This window comes from Ornithorhynchus anatinus, chromosome 4, assembly GCF_004115215.2.
Source record: "Ornithorhynchus anatinus isolate Pmale09 chromosome 4, mOrnAna1.pri.v4, whole genome shotgun sequence".
NCBI classification, from domain to species: Eukaryota; Metazoa; Chordata; class Mammalia; order Monotremata; family Ornithorhynchidae; genus Ornithorhynchus; species Ornithorhynchus anatinus.
This window is the reverse complement of record NC_041731.1, coordinates 117,425,751-117,448,195: the sequence shown is the minus strand read 5'-3', so window position 1 is coordinate 117,448,195 and position 22,445 is coordinate 117,425,751. Positions and strand designations below refer to the sequence as shown.

Sequence of the window (22,445 nt, the reverse complement as noted above, 5' to 3'; positions counted from 1 at the left end):
TCTACCTACTAGACCATTCTCCTCTTTTCACTGAATCAGTGGTATCTGAGTGCTTACTGTGCAGAGCACTGTATTCAAAGCTAGGGAAAGTACCGTACAACTGAGTTGGTAGGCGAAATCCCGGCCCACAAAAAGCTTACGGTCTACTGAGGGAGAAAGACATTAAAAGAGACTAAAGATAGGGAAAACAGAGTATAAAAATATTTACATAAGTACTGTGGGGTTGGGGTGAGTATCAAAGTGCTTTAGGGTCACACAGCCAAGTGTCGATTTGACACAGAACGGAGGGTGGATAAGGGAAATAAAGTGATTAGCGATTATGAGGGTTGTGAAGGTGAGGAGAGAGATGGACTGTCAGATATGACGGGGGAGGGAGTTCCAGGCCCGAGGAAGAATGTGGACACGGACAAAGGGTCCGTGGTGGGATAAATGATAGTGAGGTACAGTGAATAGGTTGGCGTTACAGGAAGAACGTAGAATGTACTGCACGGGTAAGGTTGTAATAGATCAGCGAGGTTTAGTAGAAGGGAGCTGACTGAGTGTCTTAAAGCTGATGGTAAAGAGTTTCTGTTTGATAGGAAACTGGACAGAAAACCAATTGAGATTTCTGAGGAGTGGGATAACATGGACGGAAAGGTTTTTCAGAAAAAAATGATCCATGCAGCAGAGTGAAGTATGGACTGGAGAAGAGAGAAACAGGATTCAGGGAAATCAGCAAGGAGGCTGATGCAGTAGACAAGGTGGAAAATAAGAGCTAGGATCAGTGTGGTAGCCATTTGGATGAGGAGGAAAAGGCAGATTCTAGAGATGTTGTATATGATTTTATGTCTATACCTTACATAGACCATTAATTAACCACTAACTTATATACATAACCCCCTTTCCTTCTTCCTCCTTTTTGTAATTTTTTTGAGTCTGTTCTCCAGCCAGAGAGTAAGATCCTTAAGGGCAGAGATCACGATGATTAATTTCATTGTACTTTCACAGGCACTTAATACTCTGTTCTGCACACAGCAGGCACGCAATAAATAATATTTTTAATGGTATTGGTTAAGTCTTTACTATGTGCCAGGCACTGTAATAAGTACCGTATACTAAGTACTAGAGAAGCAGCGTGGCTTAGTGGAAAGAGCATGGGCTTGGGAGTCAGAGGTCGTGGGTTCTAATCTCAGCTCTGCCACTTGTCTGCTGGGTGACCTTGTGTAAGTCACTTAAATTCTCTGTGCCTCAGTTACCTCATCTGTAAAAATGGGGATTAAAAAATGTGAGCTACCTGTATGACAATCTGATTGCCCTGATATCTACCCCGGTGCTTAGAACAGTGCTCAGCACATAGTAAGTCTTAACAAATACCATAACTATTATTATTATTACTGGGGTAGATACAAGATAATCAGGTTGGACACAGTTCCTGTCCCACATAGCGCTCACAGTCTTAATCTCCATCTTACAGATGAGGTAACCAAGGCAAAGAGATGTGACTTGTCCAAGATCCCACAGCAGACAAATGATGCAGATGGAATTAGAACCCAGGTCCTCTGACTCCCAGGCCCTGGATCTTTCCACAAGGCCACATGCTGCTTCTCTTCAACAAATGCTATTAATAGTTGATCTCATTAATGGTGAGACTTGAGAACAACTATTCAGTTAATTCAAAAATTTGATGTGTGCCATCCATCCATGAGGAGAAGCATGGCTTAATGGAAAGAGTCAGAGGATCTGGGTTCTAATCCTGACTCAGCCATTTGCTTGCTGTATGACCATAGATGAGTCACGTCACTTCGAAGTGCCTCAGTTTGCTCATCTGGAGATTCAATGCCTGCTCTCCCTCCTACACAGCCCCACGTAGGACTGTGTCTAACCTGATTAATTCATATCTACCATTGCTCAGAACAGAGGTAACAAATACCATAAATATTAATTATAATTATCCCTTCCTTGGGCAGCTGGGTAACTAAAACCCTCTCATGGATTTAATGGGGACTTGCCCTCCGAACACCATTCCTTTATCTCCTGCCTAGTTCTTATATCTGGCCTAACAGGGTCTCCAATTAGGACACAGCCACAGAAGTCTGCTCTTCACAGGCCGGGATTTTGAAGCTCAGTCTATATTAAACCAATCCACTGTCTCAAAAACATAGGGGGCATCATTTCTGCCACTTCTGACTCAGTGACAACACGTGGAACAGAACTTTCCAGGAAGAGGAGTGGGTAAGCGTAGGCACCCAGAGTGGTTGGAATTGGCAATCGTGATTCCATTTGGGCCTGGTAGCGTCCCACTGGTGGTGATTAGGTACACCCACTTTCATTAATGACTCCAAGTTTCAAAGGGCACAGTCTATTTTCCCAGGATTTGGGAACCTGAGGGGGAGAAAAGGAAGGAGACGGAGAAAGACAGAAAGGAGCTGAGCCTACCCTGAACTGGGGAAGGATGATGGCAAGGAAGGAAGGGTGGAAGAGGAACAAGCGATATGGAGAGAGACCACTCATTCAATTGTACTTATTGAGTGCTTACTGTGTACAGAGCACTGTGCTAAGTACTTGGGAGAATACAAGACAACAATAAACAGATGAAAGGCATAAAACCTAGGCGTCTGTATGAAGGAGTTACCCTGTTGCTAGCCAGTCACCCGCAGGTAAAATCTGCTTGTTGGAAGCTCTAGGTGCATATGACTGGATCAAGGAAAGGAGCTCGCCTGAGAGAGGGCTTTCTCTAGTGCTTCTGGGCCCCCCATTCTTTCTTCTTTCTCCCTCCCCTGTGCCTCACCTCTACAACTTCCTAGCTTGTGCCGGCATTTGTGTCATTTATGGCATTTGTTAAGAATTTACTCTGTCCCTGGCCCCGTAATAATAATAATAATGTTGGTATTTGTTAAGTGCTCACTATGTGCAGAGCACTGTTCTAAGCGCTGGGGTAATAATAATAATGTTGGTATTTGTTAAGCGCTTACTATGTGCAGAGCACTGTTCTAAGCGCTGGGGTAGTTACAGGGTAATCAGGTTGTCCCACATGAGGCTCACAGTCTTCACCCCCATTATACAGATGAGATAACTGAGGCACATAGAAGTGAAGTGACTTGCCCCCAGTCTCACAGCTGCCTAGTGGCAGAGCCGGGATTCGAACCCATGACCTCTGACTCCCAAGCCTGTGCTGTTTCCACTGAGCCACACTGCTTCTCTGGAAAGAACTAAGCAGTACTAAGCGCTGTCCTCCCGCGGTCCTGGCATGCCCTCCCTCCTCACCTCCGCCAAACTAATTCTCTTCCCCTCTTCAAAACCCTACTTACAGCTCACCTCCTCCAAGAGGCCTTCCCAGACTGAGCTCCCCTTCTCCCTCTACCGCCCCCCTTCACCTCTCCGCAGCTTAACCCTCTTTTCCCCCCATCTCCCTCTGCTCCTCCCCCTCTCCCTTCCCATCCCCTCAGCACTGTACTCATCTGCTCAACTGTATAAATTTTCATTACCCTATTTATTTTGTTAATGAAATGTACATCGCCTTGATTCTATTTAGTTGCCATTGTTTTTACGAGATGTTCTTCCCCTCGACTCTATTTATTGCCATTGTTCTTGTCTGTCTGTCTCCCCCGATTAGACTGTAAGCCCGTCAAACGGCAGGGACTGTCTCTATCTGTTGCCGACTTGTTCATTCCAAGCGCTTAGTATAGTGCTCTGCACATAGTAAGCACTCAATAAATACTATTGAATGAATTGAATGAATGAATACTAAAGTAGAAGTTAAAAATTCTAAACCAAGTTCTTTACAGCACAAAGAATACTAGGTTTTTCATGAGTTATAACTTCAACTGAAAGGCTTATTTTAGTTTTTCAATATCAAAAGGTCATATGGCAAGGAATGTCATTAGCAGTTCATGTCCAAGCCAGTATTTTGACTCTGATGGTTGTAACAGGATGCTTGGGGGACTGTTTTATGTACCAACTTTTCATTTTGAAGTCTAGGATAAAAATGGGGATTGCGACTTAGAAGGAGTTGAGGACTGGGAAAAGACAGAGAAATAGGTCAAAATGCCACCACTGTAAGTCTCTTCATCCCTGATTGGAATAATCTGAGATGATCAAGTCTGAAAGTCTAGCTCACAAACCTACAGGGCTCATTGCTCCCATCACCCCCACTCTGGACATCTGGCTGCTCTCTTGAACAACCATCTTTGTTTTCCCTCTACGTTATCCACTGTAACCCAGTATGGATTGCTCACACATTACATTTTCCAAATCACCCTCCAACCGGCTATTTTTGGTCTATATAACTTTGTATGGTAATAAATTCCATTTGGCTACCACGTGATGGGAAATGGAAGTGTTTTCTTGAAGGGAAAAATGATAGGGTTAACCTAAAATCATAGGATTATCAGGTGAAAAGAACTCCAGTGAAAGTACAGTACCAACAAATACCTGATATCTAAATGTGTCAATTTTTGAAGTACGCTTATTTCCAAGGAAATCAGGGAGAGTTTGTTAAAGCTGAGATTGACATCAGACACTGTTTCCTTCAACTCCACAATCCTGTAATCAAAAAAGAAAAAAAATTTTAAATCCTGGAAATGTAATTCACCACCAAAACTATAACAAAGTTTCCTTGTGCTCTGCACATAGTAAACAATGCATGCTTCATTGATTTGGTACGGTACTGTGATAGGTTAAGGACCATGACTTTCCTTCTCATCCCCTAGAATTTGAAGATGACGCTAATGAAATTTATTGAGCTTCCACTGAGTGGAATGCATTTGGGAAAGTAAAAAAAAAAGAGGCACAAAGCGTGTTCTCTATCTATAAGTAGCTTACACTCTAACATGGGAGACCAACAGAGAAGGGCAACTAAAGGTTTTATATCCTAAAATTGCGCTGCTCCTGAAAATCTGAAAGAATTGTCAATCTTTTGGCTAATTAGGGAGTAGACTTGGCAGCAAACAAAAATACATTTCACCAGGTTGTGATGGGACAGATGATAATTCATTCAGAGCCTCATCTGAATTTAAGACTTTGAAAAGCAATTCTTTCTGGATCAAAATGAAGCATGCCTTTTTAGTAAACCTCCCCCTGACTCCTTAGTGTCCAGACTCTGCCGAGCAACGACCCCTGACCCTACCTGTTGTCACTGGAGCGAAGATGCAGCTTATGGAAGATCTGCAAAAGATCTTCACAGCAGTTAGAAGGCTGGGTAACCAGCAATGGGCAGGGGGTAAAGAGCCTGAAAATGATTACACTCCCCTCTAGACTGAAAGGTTGTTGTGGAGAGGGAATGTGCCTACCGATTTAGAGAGGCAGCATGGCCTAGTGGATAAAGCACAGGTCTGGGAATCAGAAAGACCTGGGTTCTAATCCGGGCTCGGCCACTTGTCTGCTATGTGTGACCCTGGGCAAGTCACCTCACTTCTCTGGGCCTCGGTTACCTCACCTGTAAAATGGGGATTAAGACTGTGAGCTCCATGTGGGCCTGGACTGGCTCCAATCAGTTTATTCATTCATTCAATAGTATTTATTGAGCACTTACTACGTGCAGATCACTGTACTAAGCGCTTGGAACGTACAATTCGGCAACAGATAGAGAAAATCCCTGCCCAATGATGGGCTCACGGTCTAATCGGGGAAGACAGATGGCAGAGCAAAACAGAACGAAACAAAAACAAGACAACATTATCACGATAAACAGAATCAAGGGGATGTACACCTCATTAACAAAATAAATAGGGTAAAAAATAATATATACAAATGAGCACAGTGCTGAGGGGAAAGGGGGGGAGGAGCAGAGGGAAAGAGGGCTCAGCTGAGGGGAGGTGAAGGGGGAAGGAAGAGGAGCAGAGGGTGGAGGGAGAGCAGTGGGAAAAAGGGGTAGCTCAGTCTGGGAAGGCCTCTTGGAGGAGGTGAGCGCTCAGTAGGGCTTTGAAGAGGGGAAGAGAGTTAGTTTGGCAGAGGTGAGGACAGAGGACATCCCAGGACAGTGGTAGGACGTGGGCCAGACGTCGATGGCAGGATAGGCCTGAGCAGGGGACAGTGAGGAGGTGAGAGGCAGAGGAGCGGAGTGTATGGGGTGAGCAGTAGAAGGAGAGAAGGGAGGTGAGGTAGGAGGGGGCAAAATGATGGAGAGCTTTGAAGCCAAGAGTGAGGAGTTTTTGTTTCGTGCAGAGGTCGATAGGAAACCACTGGAGGTTTTTAAGGTGGGGAGTGACATGCCCAGAGCGTTTCTATAGGAAAATGAAGACTAGACTGGAGTGGGGAGAGACAGGAGGAAGGGAGATCAGAGAGAAGGGTGACAATAATCCAGTAGGGATATTATTCTGTATCTACCCCAGCGCTCAGTAACTGTACTGAACACATAGCACTAAACAAATACCATTAAAAACTCTGTTATATTGTACTCTCCCAGGCATTTAGTACAGTGTTCTGCACATAATAAATGCCCAATAAATACAAATGAATGCTAATGTACTGTAGTTCCCATTGGTGGGGCTGTTGTTCCAGGAACAGCATGGCCTGGTAGAAAAAGCAAGAGCCTGGGAGTCAGAGGACCTGGGTTCTAGTACCATCTCTACCACTTGTCTGTTGGGAGACTTTGGGCAAGGTACTTAACTTCTCTGTGCCTCAATTTCCTCAACTGTAAAATGGAGGTTAAATCCTACTCCTTCCTACTTAGACTGTGAGCCCCACCTGGGACAGGGACTGTACCCAACATGATTAACTTGTAACTACCCCAGTGCTTAAAACCATGCTGGACACAAAGCAAGCACTTAACAAACAGCATGATAAATGAATAAAAAATAAATTGATCTGACTTGATAGTTTTCTTGTGGTGTGAAAGTCACCAGCTCCTCCCACCTGCTAAACTGAGAGCCTGCTCTGGACAAGGATGTGTCAGAAATGATATCCTTGTATCTGTGCCCGGTGATCTGTCCAGCGTTTAGCACAAAGTCAGCACTCAACAAATAATAATAATAATAATAATAATTCATCTGAACTTTGTCTCAGAGTTCGCACCTTTTGGGGACTTCGTTTAGTTGATTCTTACTGAAGTTTATGGAGGTAACAGTGTTTCTTCCTACAGCATCAAATACTTCGTCAGGAATCGCAGTTGTCTGTTTCTCACTAAATCAGAAAAAGCATGACATTTAGCGAGGTAGCATTAGTATGGTAATCTTTGTTCATCATCTATTTCTGTCACAGTTATTATTCTTAGCATACCCAGGGAACTGTGTGTTTGAACATTAAAAAGAAATGAGAGATGACTCAGTCGTTATGGCACTTGAAACGCATTTCAAAAACTCTTTGGGCCAAGAGGCAACTACTGCACCCTTGCGGAGTTGATTTGGCTCCCAGGAGTGTCAGGCAATATGGGCCCTAAGGACCGATCCTGCTTGCTACAAGGGGGCACACTAGGGAAAAGATTCATTCATTCGATTCCATTTATTGAGCGCTCGCTGTGTGCAGAACACTCTTCTAAGCACTTGGGAGAGTACAACATAATAATAAAAGACACATTCGCTGCCCACGATGAGCTTACCGTCTAGAAGGGGAGACAGACATTAATATAAATAAGTACATTACAGATGTATACATAAGTGCTGTGGAGCTGGGAGGGGCATGAATAAAGGGAACGAGTCAGGGTGACGCAGAAGGGAGAGGGAGAACAGGAAAGGAGGGATTAGTCAGGGAAGGCCTCTTGGAGGAGACGTGCCTTCAATCAGGCTTTGAAGGAGGGGAGAGTTATTATCTGGCAGAGATGGATGCTCAGTCTGACTGGAAGATCGTCATGGCATCGGGGGTGCCCAGTGTGCGCTGATCGTTCCGTTTCACTCTATCACCCTGCCCAGAGGCAGAGGTAAGCCTCCCTCACCTTAAGGAAAGACAGCCCTCATGGGATTGGCGAAATGGGCTCCCACCCTTGCAGGTGAGGAACAGACTTCAGAAATCACAATCTCAGAACCACTGGAAGTTAATTAAAGCAAACCCACAGGGCTATTGCCAGTCTAATTCAGTCCGATTCGTTCCTCTGGACTGTAAGCTTGTTACGGGCAGAGAATGTGTCTGCCAACTCTGTTGTATCGTACTCTCCCAAGAGCTCAGCACATAGTAAGCGCTCGATAAATACCGCTGATTGATTTCAGGGCTCGTGCATGGAGCGGTCTGCTTATGAGGCGGCTACTTGTGCAGCATGAAAAAATTCTAAGCACAGAAAACCAATCATGACGCATCTATAGTTCTAAAATGTTTAAGAATGAAAAGTGCCATGAGTATAAGTCAACAGGCAGTCAATCAATGAGTGCTTACTGACAGAGAGAACAGTAAAACAGAGTTGGTAGATGGAGAACAGACATCAAAATAAACTATGGAAATGTGCATAAGTGCTGTGGGTCTCAGGGTGGGGTGCCTAAAGAGTACAGATCCAAAAGCAGATGGGAGAAGAAGGAGAAATGAGGGCTTGGTTAAGGAAGGCCTCTTGGAGCTGTGATCTGTCGGATACGAAGGGGGAGAGAGGCCCAGTCTCACGGATGGCACTTCGGCGGGACGAGTAAAGGAGAAAAGCCCGCAGGACTTCCCAAAGCATCGCTTCCAGACTGAAGAAACCTTTGCAAATTCCATACCTGTATTCCAATATTTTTAATGTGACTATGGCATGCACGTTGACCCTAGATTCACTTGGAAGGGTCATGGCTGTCCCAGTAGTGGTTGTTTCATTTTGCGGTGGGGCATCATCTGGGGAGAAACGTAAGATACAGGCTCAGAGAAGCTGGTTAAGAAAAGAGTATTAACATGTAAAAATTGATGTTCGTGATAGCTAGGCCCTCCTGGTAGGAAGAAGCAATGTGGTCTAGTGGAAAGAGCATGCCCAGGAGGCAGAAGATCTGAGTTCTGATCCTGCCTCCACCACTGTCTGCTGTGTGACCTTAGGCAAGTCACTTCACTTCTCTGGGCCTCTATTACCTCATCTGTAAAATGGGGATGAAGATTGTGAGCCCCATATGGGACAGGGACTGTGTCTAAACTAACTTGTATCTACCCTAACGTTTAGTATAGTGCCTGACTGTAAACTTGTTGTGGGCAGGGAACATCTGTTCATTTTTGTATTGTACTCTCTCAAGCACTTAGTACAGTGCTCTGCACACAGTAAGTGCTCAGTGAATTTGAATGATCGTAAACGCTTAACAAATACCACAATTTTCTTTTTGTTTTATGGAGAGTAACAACATCGACTTATTTTCCCTGCCTCAAAAGACCAGAGGCCAGAATCTATTTGGAGTCAATAAATTAAGATGATTGGAAATTACTTAAGAGATTTACTTTATAAATCCTAACAAGACACCACTCATAATAATAATAATGTTGGTATTTGTTAAGGGCTTACTATGTGCAGAGCACTGTTCTAAGCGCTGGGGAAGATACAGGGTCATCAGGTTGTCCCACGTGAGGCTCACAGTTAATCCCCATTTTACAGATGAGGGAACTGAGGCACAGAGAAGTGAAGTGACTTGCCCAGTCACCCTGCTGACAAGTGCCATAGCTGGGATTCAAACCCATGACCTCTGACTCCCAAGCCCAGGCTCTTCCCACTGAGCCATGCTGCCGCTAAAACCAGGCTTTCTTCTCCAAATTTGGACTTAATAATAATAATAATAATGTTGGCATTTGTTAAGCGCTTACTATGTGCAGAGCACTGTTCTAAGCGCTGGGGTAAACACAGAGGAATCAGGTTGTCCCACGTGGGGCTCACAGTCTTAATCCCCATTTTACAGATGAGGGAACTGAGGCACAGAGAAGTTAAGTGACTTGCCCACAGTCACACAGCTGACAAGTGGCAGAGCTGGGATTCGAACTCATGAGCCCTGACTCCAAAGCCCGTGCTCTTTCCACTGCGCCACGCTGCTTCTCTAGGACTTAAAAAAGGAGAGCATCAACACAGTCTTCTGGATTATGCCCTGCAGCTACGTACCACCTTATAAAATGACGGTATTCACAGACTCCCTACTAAGTGCCAAGCATTGAGCTAAGTCCAAGGGTAGATATCCAGCACTCAATCAGCTTGCACCCTCCTACCTTACCTCGCTGCTTTCCTGCTACAGCCCAGCCCGCACACTGTGCTCTCTAGTGCCAGCCTGCTCACCGTGCGTCCGTCTTGTCTATCTCACCGCCGACCTCTCGCCCACATCCTGCCTCTGTCCTGGAACGCCCTCCATCTTCATATTTGACAATCGATCACCCTCCCCACCTTCAGAGCCTTAACGAAGGCACATCTTCTCCAATAGGCCTTCCTTGACAGAGCTCTCATTTCCTCTTCTCCTACTGCGTTCTGCATCGCCCTTGCCTTCGGATTTTCTCCACACCTCAGTCTCACAGCTCTTATGTACATAACCTCAATTTCTTTGTTATAATAATATCTCTCTCCCCTTCAAGACTATATACTCATGTGGGCAGGGAACATGTCTACCAACTCTGTCCTACTGTACTCTCCAAGCACTTAGCATATTGCTCTGTACACAGGAAGCGCTCAATAAATGACTGACACTGATTTATTACAGTGCTCTGCATACAGTAAGTGCTCAATAAATACCACTAATTGGCCTAAACATAACCAAATGAATTTCCACTAGGAAATTTTATCTTCAAAGATCCAATCTTTCCAACAGATATGAGGATTTTAATTACCAGTAGGATTTTTTTTCTAGCACGCCTCTACCCACACACCAAAATGTCAGCACCACGTCGGCACAAAGAGAGGTTGTTTAACACTGCCATCCTATGGTGCAAAAAGTTATACAATTTCAAAAGGGGAGAACGTTTTTCTCCATTTTCTTGCTAATGAGACTGGAACATATACAGGAGTGAAATAACAGATCATTAGCTTTCTAATGATGGGAAAATACTAAGTACTCTCAGCCCAGAACCATTAATCTGAAGGTAATCTTGAGAGTTAGCCTAGTCCTCTGCCTGTGGGAACTTGACTTATTCTGTTTCAGACTGATGTGACACTTTCTTATTTTATGACAGGAGGATCAGTAACCAATTCCAGGGCGTAGGAACCTTCCCTGTCAAGAAAACCTTCCTCATATCCAGGCCTCAGTGAATATTCCTCTCTACCTATCAGTGTCGAAAACTCGAGTTCGGCAAGTAGGTGATGTTATGGGTAATAGGCCAACAAATACTGTAGTGGGAGGTAGAGTAGTCCTGAAGACCTCAAATTGTTTAAAAGAAGCAAAAAAACAAGCCAGACAGACAGACACACACACACTCAGAGACTGAATAGTGTTTTTGCTGGGTTAATGAAGCCAATAACTGTTGAGCCCCATTTATACCTAACGCAAATCCTTTCTGGTGCAGTATAATTCCCCTTTTGACCTCTGCCTCAGTGGAGATATCTCCTATTTACTTTTTCTCTAGATCCCTTCACACAAGTTGAAGACTGCCTATTAACCTTTTCTTCTTCAGGCTAATAACACCTCTTTAAACTTTTTATCCTAGGCTTGATTTCCCAACACTATATCCATCTTGGCTCTTAAGATGATTCCCCATTCGCAGTGGTCTCATATAATAATAGTATTTGTTAAATACTTAAACACTGGGGCAGATACACCATCATCAGGTCGGACACAGGCCCTACCACGTATGGGTTTACAGTCTAAGAAGGAAGGAGAACAGGTATTAAATCCCCATTTTACAAATGAGGAAATTGAGGCACAGAGTAGTTAAGTGACTTGACCAGAGTCACACAAGCAGGCAAGTGGTGGAGCCAGATTTAAAGACCAGATCCTCTGACTCCCAGGTCCATATTCTTTACACTAGGCCACACAAGAAACTCCAAACTCTACTTGCTTCCTCCCTTCTTTCCCTCCCTGACTGCCATCTTCAACTGTTCACTCTCCAGTTCTTGCCCACTGCTTTCAAACATGCTCATGCATCCCAGCCTAAAAAAAAAAACTTTGCTTGATTCCATATCGCTCCTTCCAGTTATCGCCCAATCTCTCACCTACCATTCCTCTCCAAACTTCTATAGCGAGTTGTCTACACCTGCTGCCTCCACTTCCACTCTTCCAATTCTCTCCTTAACCCCTTCCAACCTGGCTTCGGCCCCCCACGCTCCACAGAAACCACCCTTTCAAAGGTCACCAATGATTTCCCTCTTGCCAAATCCAATGGCCTCTCCGCTTTTATGGGTTCCTCCTCTACCTCCCATCCCCTAACTGTGGGGAGTCCTTCAAGGGTGAATTCTGGATCTCCTTTTATTCCCCATCTACCCCCACTCCCTTGGAGAACTCATTCACTCCCATGGCTTCAACTATCACCTCTATTCAGCTGATTCCCAAATACATATCTCCAGCCCTGATCTACTTCCTCCTCTACAGCCTCATATTTTCTCCTATTTTCAGGATATCTCTACTTGGATATCCCACTTAAATGTCCAAAACTGGACTCCTCATCTCCCCACCCAAACCATGTCATCCCCATGACTTTCCCATCACTGCAGATAGCATCACCACCCTCCGTCTCACAAGTCTGTAACCTGGACCTCGTCCTCGAATCATCTCTCTCATTCAACCCCACAGCGTGGTCTAGTGGAAAGAACATAATTCTGGGAGTCAGAGGACCTGGGTTCTAATCCCAGCTTCACCAGCTGTCTGTTGTGTGACCTGGGGCAAGTTACTTCACTTCTCTGGGCCTCAGCTACCTCATCTGTAAAATGGGGATTAAGACTGTAAGCCCCATTTGGGACAGGGACTGGATCCAACCTGATTATCTTGAATCTATTCCAGCGTTTAGTACAGTGTGTGGCACGTAGTAAGCACTTAACAAATGTCATTTAAAAAAACAAACACATATTCAGTCACCAAATCCAGCCTGTTCAACCTTCACAACAACCCTAAAATCTACCCTTCTTCCTCTTCTAAACTGCCACATCAGCCTCCTCCTGGCCTCCTTGTCTCCCTAATTCTAGTCCATATTTCACTCTGCTGCCCAGATGGCTGTTCTACCAAATCATACAGTCCACATTTCCCCCATTTAAGAACCTTCGGTGGTTGCCCATCTACCACATCAAACGATAACTCCTTACCATCACCTTGCTGATTTCCTACAACCCAGCATACTCACTTCACTCCTGTAACTGCAAACCTACTCTCTATACCCCGATCTCGTCTAGCTCACCACCAACCCCTCATCCGCGCCCTCCCTCTGGCCTGGAACTCCCTCGACCTTCATATCCGACAGACTATCACTCTCTCCACCTCCAAACCCTCATTAAAATTGCATCTCTTCCATGAAGCTTTCTTTGACTAGGGCCTCTTCTCCCACTCCCTTCTGCGTCACCCTTGCACTTGGATTTCCTACATTCAACCCCTCACTCATCCCCACAGCACTTACGTACTTAGCTGTAGCTTACTTATAATAATAATATTAATGGCATTTGTTAAGAGGGCTTTGAGGTTGGGGATGTGGATGTGAGTTCAGGATTGAGAGGGGTGGTGGTTACCAGGAGGAAAGGGGAGGTCACAGAATGGTGCGGTGAGTCTGATGGATGGGGACGGCAGGATAGGAGGTAAGCTTGATAAGGGGAAGCTTGATGCAGGCAGGAAAAAAGTGAACTGACGAGACTGGAAGACAGTAAGTTCACTGTGGGCAGGAAATGTGCCTGTTATACTGTTAAACTGTACTCTCTCAAGTGCTCAGTATAGTGCTCTGCACACAGTAAGCGCTCAATAAACACAACTGACTAAAAGGAGTGATCCCAAAGAGGGACAAAAAATAAGGTATGCATGCCTGAGGGCTGTGTAAAAGTGAGGGGAGTGGGGAAGAATAATGATCTACAAGGAAGTAATATTCTCATTCCATCACCAGTAATCCTCTCCCCAACCTGTTTGATTCTGACACTCCCCTCTCACCCTCAGAGGACCTGGGATGGAATCGCTAAAGGGGGGTGGGTGGTACCCACAGGGATATTGGCCTGCTCTATGACTACGGGCAAGTCATTTCATTTTTCCGGGCCTCAGTTCCCTCATCTGTAAAATGGGGATTGAAACTGAGTCCCACATGGGACAGGGACCACGTCCAACTCGATTTGCTTATATCCACCCCAGCGCCTGGTACAGTGACTGGCACAAAATAAGTGCTTAATAAATACCATCATTATCAGCACTTAGAACAGTGCTTGGCACATAGTGAGCACTTAGATACCATCATCATCATCATTATTATTATGTTCTTACTCTGGCCACTCCACTCTCCCCCAAGTAGAGGTTATGTATCCTCAATTGTTTTTTGCCCAGAAAAGTGTCCCTTGAGACAAAAGAAGGGTGAGAAGCCCTGCTCTGAGCCATCTAGGAGAGCCAGAAAAATGCAGAAAAACCTTCACTCCCTGGAAAGGAGGAAACCTGGTTCCAAGAATTCCTATCACATTCACTCCGTTCCAAAACATAGTCTTCAGTCAATTGGAACAAAAGGCTTAATATGCTACTGTTTTGAAAGTGAAACTACTTCCATTTTGAGAGAAAACATGGCACTTTCTCTGTTCATGAAGTCACACTGATCATAAAAACTCTGCTTGTATCTGATCTAAGGCAGTTCAAACAATGTGTTTTGTGATTTTATACTGTCCTGCTCACCAATGGATAAATTTGACATTCGTCATAGAACAAATGTAAATGTCACTCAAAATGGAAGTCAGAGATCCAAAGAGACGTTCTTATTCCAGGATAAGAGCCAGATGGCAGAGAAATGGCAAGTCACAAGACATTACAGAAAACATGCTCTACGTGACCGAAAAAAGAAGTAACCAAGTTAACTCTAAGACACTATTCTGAATCAAACTGAAATATCAAACATGGGCTTTTTCAATATTTCCATAATGGCCAACTCCCCAACTTTTAAGTCCTCCTAAAATCATATCTCCTCCAGGAATCCTTATTACAATAGTATCTGTTAAGCACTTACTATTTGCCAAGCACTGTACTAAGCACTGGGGAAGATGCAAGATAATCAGGTTGGACACAGTCCCTGTCTCACAAGGGGCCCAAGCCAGTGCAAAATTCCCCCAAACATACATTGCAGATAAATCTGCAGCAAAAATGATGTGCCTAAGATACAGTCTTAGAAAGTGATTCATTTAGATTTTGTTTCTATGATTTCTAACATAACTTGCTGCTTTTTCTGGAGGAATTATATCATTAAAATTTGTACTTAACATGCATAATTATCCTCAAATAAAGCACAGTAGCTATGTTTAAAATCAGAACTGTAGGAAAAAAAAAATTGGACGTGAATGTTTTTTTGATCACTCTAACCAAGAGCTAAAAACCCTTGAGGAAGAAAAGTAGCAGAGGGCAGGCAGAAGCTGAAACCTGCTTGGCCCAAGGCCTGCATCCTGCAGATACCCAATTCCCTGGGCCACCTCCCCCACTCCCCATCTGACACTGTGAGAGAAAACCCTGTTTTCTCAGCTTCTAGACCGCTGGGAAGTTTGCTGCCGTTTCTCCCCGAGGCTGCCTGTTTTCCCGGAGTGGTCCGGCACCCCAAAATTTCCCCTTCCAATTAGTGCTTTTTTCCAATTGGAATTTTGCTGCTGAATTTTAACTTGGCTTTCCTTGTGGCTTGCATTACATTCCTTTGTTATAAGGGATTATTCTCCCACATTAGGAATCTGAGCCCCTTGTGGGCCAGGGACAACTCAATTGCTTTTTCTTGCAATTATTCCAGTATTTAGTCAGTGTTTTGCACATTTTAAGTATTTAATAACTGTTAGTAATAACACTTAATAATGGCATTTTCTTTTTCTAGGAAACTGAATCTAAAGGTTGGTCTTTGAAATTGAATGCATTTCCTTAAAAGAAAGAAAAGGGGGGGGTGGTAATTGTTTATTAGTACTCTCAAAAAATGTTGCATAGAATTTAAAGAAAAATTAGCAAGGCTTCCAAATCAGTGAGTGGGCAACCAGAACCCAAGCTTTCTTTCCTCTCTACCTCGCTCTCCAGATGCCATGACAGAAATAGCATGGAGTAGTAGAAAGAGCATGGGCCTGGGAGTCATGAGTTCTAATCCCGACTCTGCCATTTGTCTGTGTGGCCTTAGGCAAGTCACTTCACTTCTCTGTGCCTCCGTTACCTCATCTGTAAAATGGGGAATAAGATTGTGAGCCCTGTACCGGACAAGGACTGTGTCCAACCCTATTTGCTTGTCTCCACCTCAGCACTTAGTACAGTGCCTGGCACATAGTAAGCACTTAACAAATACCATAATTATTATTATTATTATATCTAACTCTGAACTAGAATTAGAAAACAGTTGGCCATCACATTTGAACCTGGACAGAGTGATATACCCCAAAAGCCACATTTTAGCAGTCACTGTCTCTCTGGTCAATGTACTGCCTAGACAACAGAATCCTGCCACAGCTTTTTTAGCTTGGTATTGCCAATATACACTTTGGGTTGCATATATGGCTTCGTTAGTGCAGACTGATAAATTTTCTTTGTTTTCTTTAGACTTACCGTCAGCCCATAAAGTCTGGTTGATAAAGTGGAATGTACAATATTGTGGTACTTGCTAAGTGCTTATTATGTGCCAAGCACTGTACTAAGCACTAGAATCGAAACAAGATCATCAGGTTGGACGCAGTCGCTGACCCACATAGGGCTCGCAGTCTAAGTATGAGAGAGTACAGGTACTGAATTCCCAGTCTTAATCCCCACTTTACAGATGAGGAAACAGGGACAAATGAAGTGACTTTCCCAAGGTCACACAGCAGACAAGTGACAGAACTGGGATGAGAACCCAGGTCCTCTGACTCCTGGATCCGTGCTCTTCCCACTAGGGCATGCTGCTTCTCGAATGCCTATAATTACTTGCATATTGTCTTGGTTGCGGGTTTTTATGGGAAGCAGCATGAACTAGTGAGTAGAGCACAGGCCTGGGAGTCAGAGGACCTGGGTTCTAATCCTGGCTCCCCCACATGTCTGCTATGTGACCTTGGGCAAGTCACTTCACTTCTCTGGGCCTCAGATTCCTCATCTGTAAAATGGGGATTAAGACGTGAGCCCCATGTGGGACAGAGACTGTGTCCGACCTGATTTTATCTACCCCAGTGCTTAGAACAGTGCTTGACGCATAGTAAGCGCTTAACAAATATCATTGTTATTATTATTAGTATTATTATTATTATTTTATGGTGCAGTCATCTGCATCAGTTTCTAGGATCCGGGATGAAAAGAGTCTGTTGAGTTCAAAGTTTCCCAAAGGTGCAGAAGCGGGTTTTAATCCCACCATCTAGATCTCCCGTTGGCTCTTCCATCCTAACTGCACAGACTAAAGTTGAACAGGAGAAGCAGGGTGGGCTCATGAAAAGAGCACTGGCTTGGGAGTCAGAAGAACCTGGGTTCTTATCCTGGCTCTGCTACTTGTCCTATTGAAGGCTCACCTCCTCCAAGAGGCCTTCCCAGATTAAACCCCCTTTTCCTCAGTTCCCCCTCCCTTCCATGTCACCTCGACTTGCTCCCTTTGCTCTTCCCCCCACCGCTCCTCGCCTCACAGCACTTATGTATATGTGTGCATATGTATATCTATAAATCTATTTATTTATATTAATGCCTGTTTCGATGTCTGTCTCCCCCCTCTAGACTGTAAGCCCATGGTGGGCAGGGATTGTCTCTCTTTATTACTCTATTGTATTTTGATGATGATGGTATTTGTTAAACACTTACTTTCCAAGCGCTTAGTACAGTGCTCTGCACAAAGTAAGCGCTCAATAAAAACGGGATTGATTGAATGAATATGTGACTGCTGTGTGACCTTGGGCAAGTCCCTTCATTTCTCTGTACCTGTTACCCCATCTGCAAACTGGGAATTTAAGACTGCAAGTCCCATCTGGGACATGGACTGTGTCCAACCGGTTTAACTTATATCTATTCCAGTGTTTAGTGCGGTGCCTGGCACACAGTATGCGCTCAACAAATACCATTAAAAAAAGGACCACTCTGGATCCTTGCCTTATTTCATTACCACAGCACTTAGGTTCTAATAAATGCGAGAAGCAGTATGGCATAGTAGCTAGAGCCTGGGCCAGGGAGTCAGGGTCATAGGTCCTAATCCTCGCCCTGCCACTTGTCTGCTGTGTGACCTTGGACAAGTTACTTCACTTCTCTACCTCAATTCCCTCATCTGCAAAATTGGGATTGAGGTTATGAGCCCCATTGGGACAGGGACTATGTCCAACCTGATTGGATTCTATCTACCCTAATGCTTTGAACAGTGTTTGGCACATAGTAAGAACTAAATAAGTACCATAATTATTATTATTAGTAGTAGTAGTAGTATATTCCCCTCCTTTCTGGGTGTGAGGGCCAGAGAAGAGACATTAGCAGGCCATCCCCATTCTCTTGCTTCCCTCCAAGAACGAGGATTAAAAGGGGAAGTATTGATATATAAGCATTTGGAGGGAATGTAAAGTGGGGTGTTCAAGGGAGTTAAAAACCACAATGAAAATCTACAATGAAAACACTGACACCTCTGGCAGTGGTTGACCCTGAGCATCGTACTCAAATGGCAGCCCCACAGCACCTATATACAAATCTGCAATTTATTTATTTATATTAATGTCTGTCTCCCCCTCTATAATCTATAAACTTGTTGTGGGGAGGGAATGTGTCTGGTAGTATACTCTCCCAAGTGCTTAGTAAAGTGCTCTGTGCAGAGTAAGTGCTCAATAAATACTACCCCACACATCCTATCCGTTACCAAGACCTGCCGGTTTCACCTCTACAATATCGCCAAGATCCGCCCTTTCCTCTCCACCCAAACGGCTACCTTACTATTACGGGCTCTCGTTATATCCCGGCTAGACTACTGTGTCAGCCTTCTCTCTGACCTCCCTTCCTCCTCTCTCGCCCCGCTCCGGTCTATTCTTCACTCCGCTGCCCGGCTCATCTTCCCGGAAAACGATCTGGGCCTGTCACTCCCCTTCTTAAACAACTCCAGTGGTTGCCTATCGACCTCCGCTCCAAACAAAAACTCCTCACTCTAGGCTTCAAGGCTCTCCATCACCTTGCCCCTTCCTACCTCTCCTCCCTTCTCTCTTTCTACCACCCACCCCGCATGCTCCGCTCCTCTGCCGCCCACCTCCTCACCGTCCCTCGGTCTCGCCTATCCCGCCGTCGACCCCTGGGTCACGTCCTCCCGCGGTCCTGGAACGCCCTCCCTCCTCACCTTCGCCAAACTGATTCTCTTTCCCTCTTCAAAACCTTACTTAAAAATCACCTCCTCCAAGAGGCGTTCCCAGACTGAGCTCCTCTTCCCCCTCTACTCCCTCTGCCATCCCCCCTTTACGTCTCCGCAGCTAAAGCCTCATTTTCCCCTTTTCCCTCTGCTCCTCCACCTCTCCCTTCCCATCCCCACAGCACTGTACTCGTCCGCTCAACTGTATATATTTTCGTTACCCTATTTATTTTGTTAATGAATTGTACATCGCCTTGATTCTATTTAGTTGCCATTGTTTTTACGAGATGTTCTTCCCCTTGACGCTGTTTAGTGCCATTGTTCTTGTCTGTCCGTCTCCCCCGATTAGACTGTAAGCCCATCAAACAGCAGGGACTGTCTCTATCTGTTGCCGACTTGTTCATCCCAAGCGCTTAGTACAGTGCTCTGCACATAGTAAGCGCTCAATAAATACTATTGAATGAATGAATGAATGAATACTACCGATTGACTGACAGTCTCTGGATGAGTGGCCTAGGTGTGATGAGAATGTTTTGAAATATCTGTGTTGCTGTTAGACTAAGCGATCACTGAAAAAAGCCTGTATCCGATGACCCTGAACTACTTATGGCACCATTCCAGTAAAAAGTTTGCTCAACTGTTCTCCCTCCTACTCAGACTGTGAGCCCTATGTGGGACCTGAATGCCTTATATCTACCCCAAGGCTAAGTACAGAGCTTGGCACATAGTGAACACTTGACAAATACCACACTTAAAATGGTTACAAAAAGGAAAACAGTCACTCAATAAATCAATCCCTGTTATTTATTGACCGCTTACTATGTGCACAGCACCTTTTTTTATCATATTTAAGTGCTTACTATGTACTAGGCACAGTACTAAGCACTGGTAGGTTCAAGCCAATCAGGTTGGACATAGTCCATGTCCCGCATGGGGCTCAGAGTCTTAAACCCCTTTTTACAGATGAGGTAACTGAGGCACAGAGAAATGAAGTGACTTGCCCAAGTTCACACAGCAACAAGTGGCAGAGCCAAGATTAGATCCCAGGTCCTTCTGACTCCCAGGCCGTGCTCTACCGCCTAGAGCATGCTGCTTCTCTAAAATAACGGAATTGGTAGATTCATTCATTCAATAGTATTTATTGAGCTTACTATGTGCAGAGCCCTGTACTAAGCGCTTGGAATGTACAATTTGGCAACAGATAGAGACAATCCCTGCCCGATGACGGGCTCACAGTGAAACGTAATATGTTCCCTGCCTGCGACCAGCTTTAGTCTAGGGGAAGGGGTCCATCAACATTTCAGCTTCCACATTCTCTTTCTTTAGACTATATAGAGAATAAAAGAGTACCTTTGATTTTGCTTCGAAGATACTTCATAAGTTCTTGGGTTCCTTTCTAAGAAGGAAAAAAAAACACTCACTAAAGGTACCTCTGTACTCTTACTGAAGAATTTGAATGCTAAATAAATACTATGCATACTTGTCATGAATTGTACTTACGGTTAGAAGGTCTCTCCGAATAGTTCTCATAGGATTCCCTTCTAATGCTAGGAATTTCAAATGAGGTAGGTTTCCCAATGCATAGGGCAGACTGTAAAGAGATCAAATTAACTTTAGTATTTTAAAAATCAATTCTAATCACTTGGCAATATTCCATAAAATCGGTTGTAAAGCTGAACAGGAAGACATAGTGTTTTGTATATCATGACAGTAGACTCAATGTAGTATGGTCATAGTAGTATTTATTAAGCACCCACTTAGTGCGATGTAAGTTCAATAGAAAGACGTGACACTCCCTGACCACAAGGAGCTTACTCTCTAAAAGATCAACATTCATTCAATCGTATTTATTGAGTGCTTACTTTGTGCTGTGCAAGGCATTGTACTAAGCACTCGGGAGAGTACAGTACAACAACAAACGGACACATTCCCTGCCCACAACAAGCTCACCTAAAAATGCTTCTCAATAGGACAGTCAAGATAATAGCTATGATGCTATCGAGACACTTGTTATATTCTGGTTTGGCTACTACATCAACCTCACTGATCTACCTGCCTCTTGTCTCTCCCCTCTCCGATCCAACTGATCAATAAATGGGATTTATTAAGCATTTTCTGTTTGCGAGAGTACAACATTTTTAGACATTCTCCCTGGCCACCAGGAGCTTCCAGTCTAAAAGGAATTTCAAGGATTTTTCTCAGGCTTCTTAAGATTCTGTGATATCCTATATTGTCCTCAGAACATTTCTCATCTTGTTCCCACTGGAAAGGACTTGTGAGATGACATTCAACAGTTTCCCAGTGCTACGTTTAACTTCCAAAAAACATTGTGAAAAGCACAAAGGACTAGTAGAAAGAGTAGAGGCCTAGGTGTCAGAGGACCTGGGTTCTAGTCCCGGCTCTGCCACTTGGCTGCTGTATGATCTTGGGCAAGTCACTTCATTCATTCATAACAATCATATTTTTGAAGTGCTTACTGTGTGCAGAGTGTTTTGTCTCAGCTACCTCATTTGTAAAATGGAAATTAAGACTGTGAGCCCCATGTGGGTCATGGATTGTGTCCAATCTGATTATCTTCTATCTACCCCAGTGCCTGGCCCACAGTAAGCACTTAACAAATGTTTAACTCACAACAGTGTTTTATGTGTTTATCATGGGGGATTCTGGTAAAAAAAAAAAAAAGTACCAGACTCCCCCATGATAAACACATAAAACACTGTTGTGGGTTAAACATTTATCTGAGATGCTGCTCCCAAAGGGGTTTATAAAGATGCAGTTGGTTGTTTTATCACATTATGAGGAACACAATTAAATGTACGCTAATATTTTACTAAGTGCAAGGAGACAGCTGGTAGTTTTATAGAGAAATGCCGCTGTGTATTTTATGGGACTACTTTAGTCAGTTCTAACATATTTTCGTTATGTGTTCCACAAAGAATACTATGAGGGCACTTTCCTCTCAAAGCACAGCACTATGGCAAAAATGGTTTGGTGAATTCAGTTGGCACCTGTCCAAGTTCTACATCCCTCTTCAGAAGTCTGACTTCCAGAAAGGGGCACTAAGGGAGTGCCCCTTAGTGCCCTTAAGGCCTTAGGGAGCAGCAAGGGACCATAGTAGGACTTGGAATCATTTCTCCACAGCTCTACTTCAACACCCTGGAACCGATTCCTGGAATGCTTATACCTCCCTGTCTAACCATTCCAATATGATGTTAGCCAGGAGCATGGTGCCTTAGGACAAGGGT

General features: G+C 44.3%; 1 protein-coding gene across 1 annotated transcript in view; it reads right to left on the bottom strand.

The window, feature by feature from the left end:
• LRRC40 (leucine rich repeat containing 40) overlaps nucleotides 1-22,445 on the bottom strand; it is a 58,055-nt gene that overhangs the window by 10,561 nt on the left and 25,049 nt on the right. Inside the window, 5 exon segments of the mRNA XM_029063603.1 lie at nucleotides 4,411-4,521; nucleotides 6,991-7,098; nucleotides 8,595-8,706; nucleotides 20,551-20,596; nucleotides 20,701-20,791. Of these exon segments, the coding sequence (XP_028919436.1) occupies nucleotides 4,411-4,521; nucleotides 6,991-7,098; nucleotides 8,595-8,706; nucleotides 20,551-20,596; nucleotides 20,701-20,791 (468 nt within the window).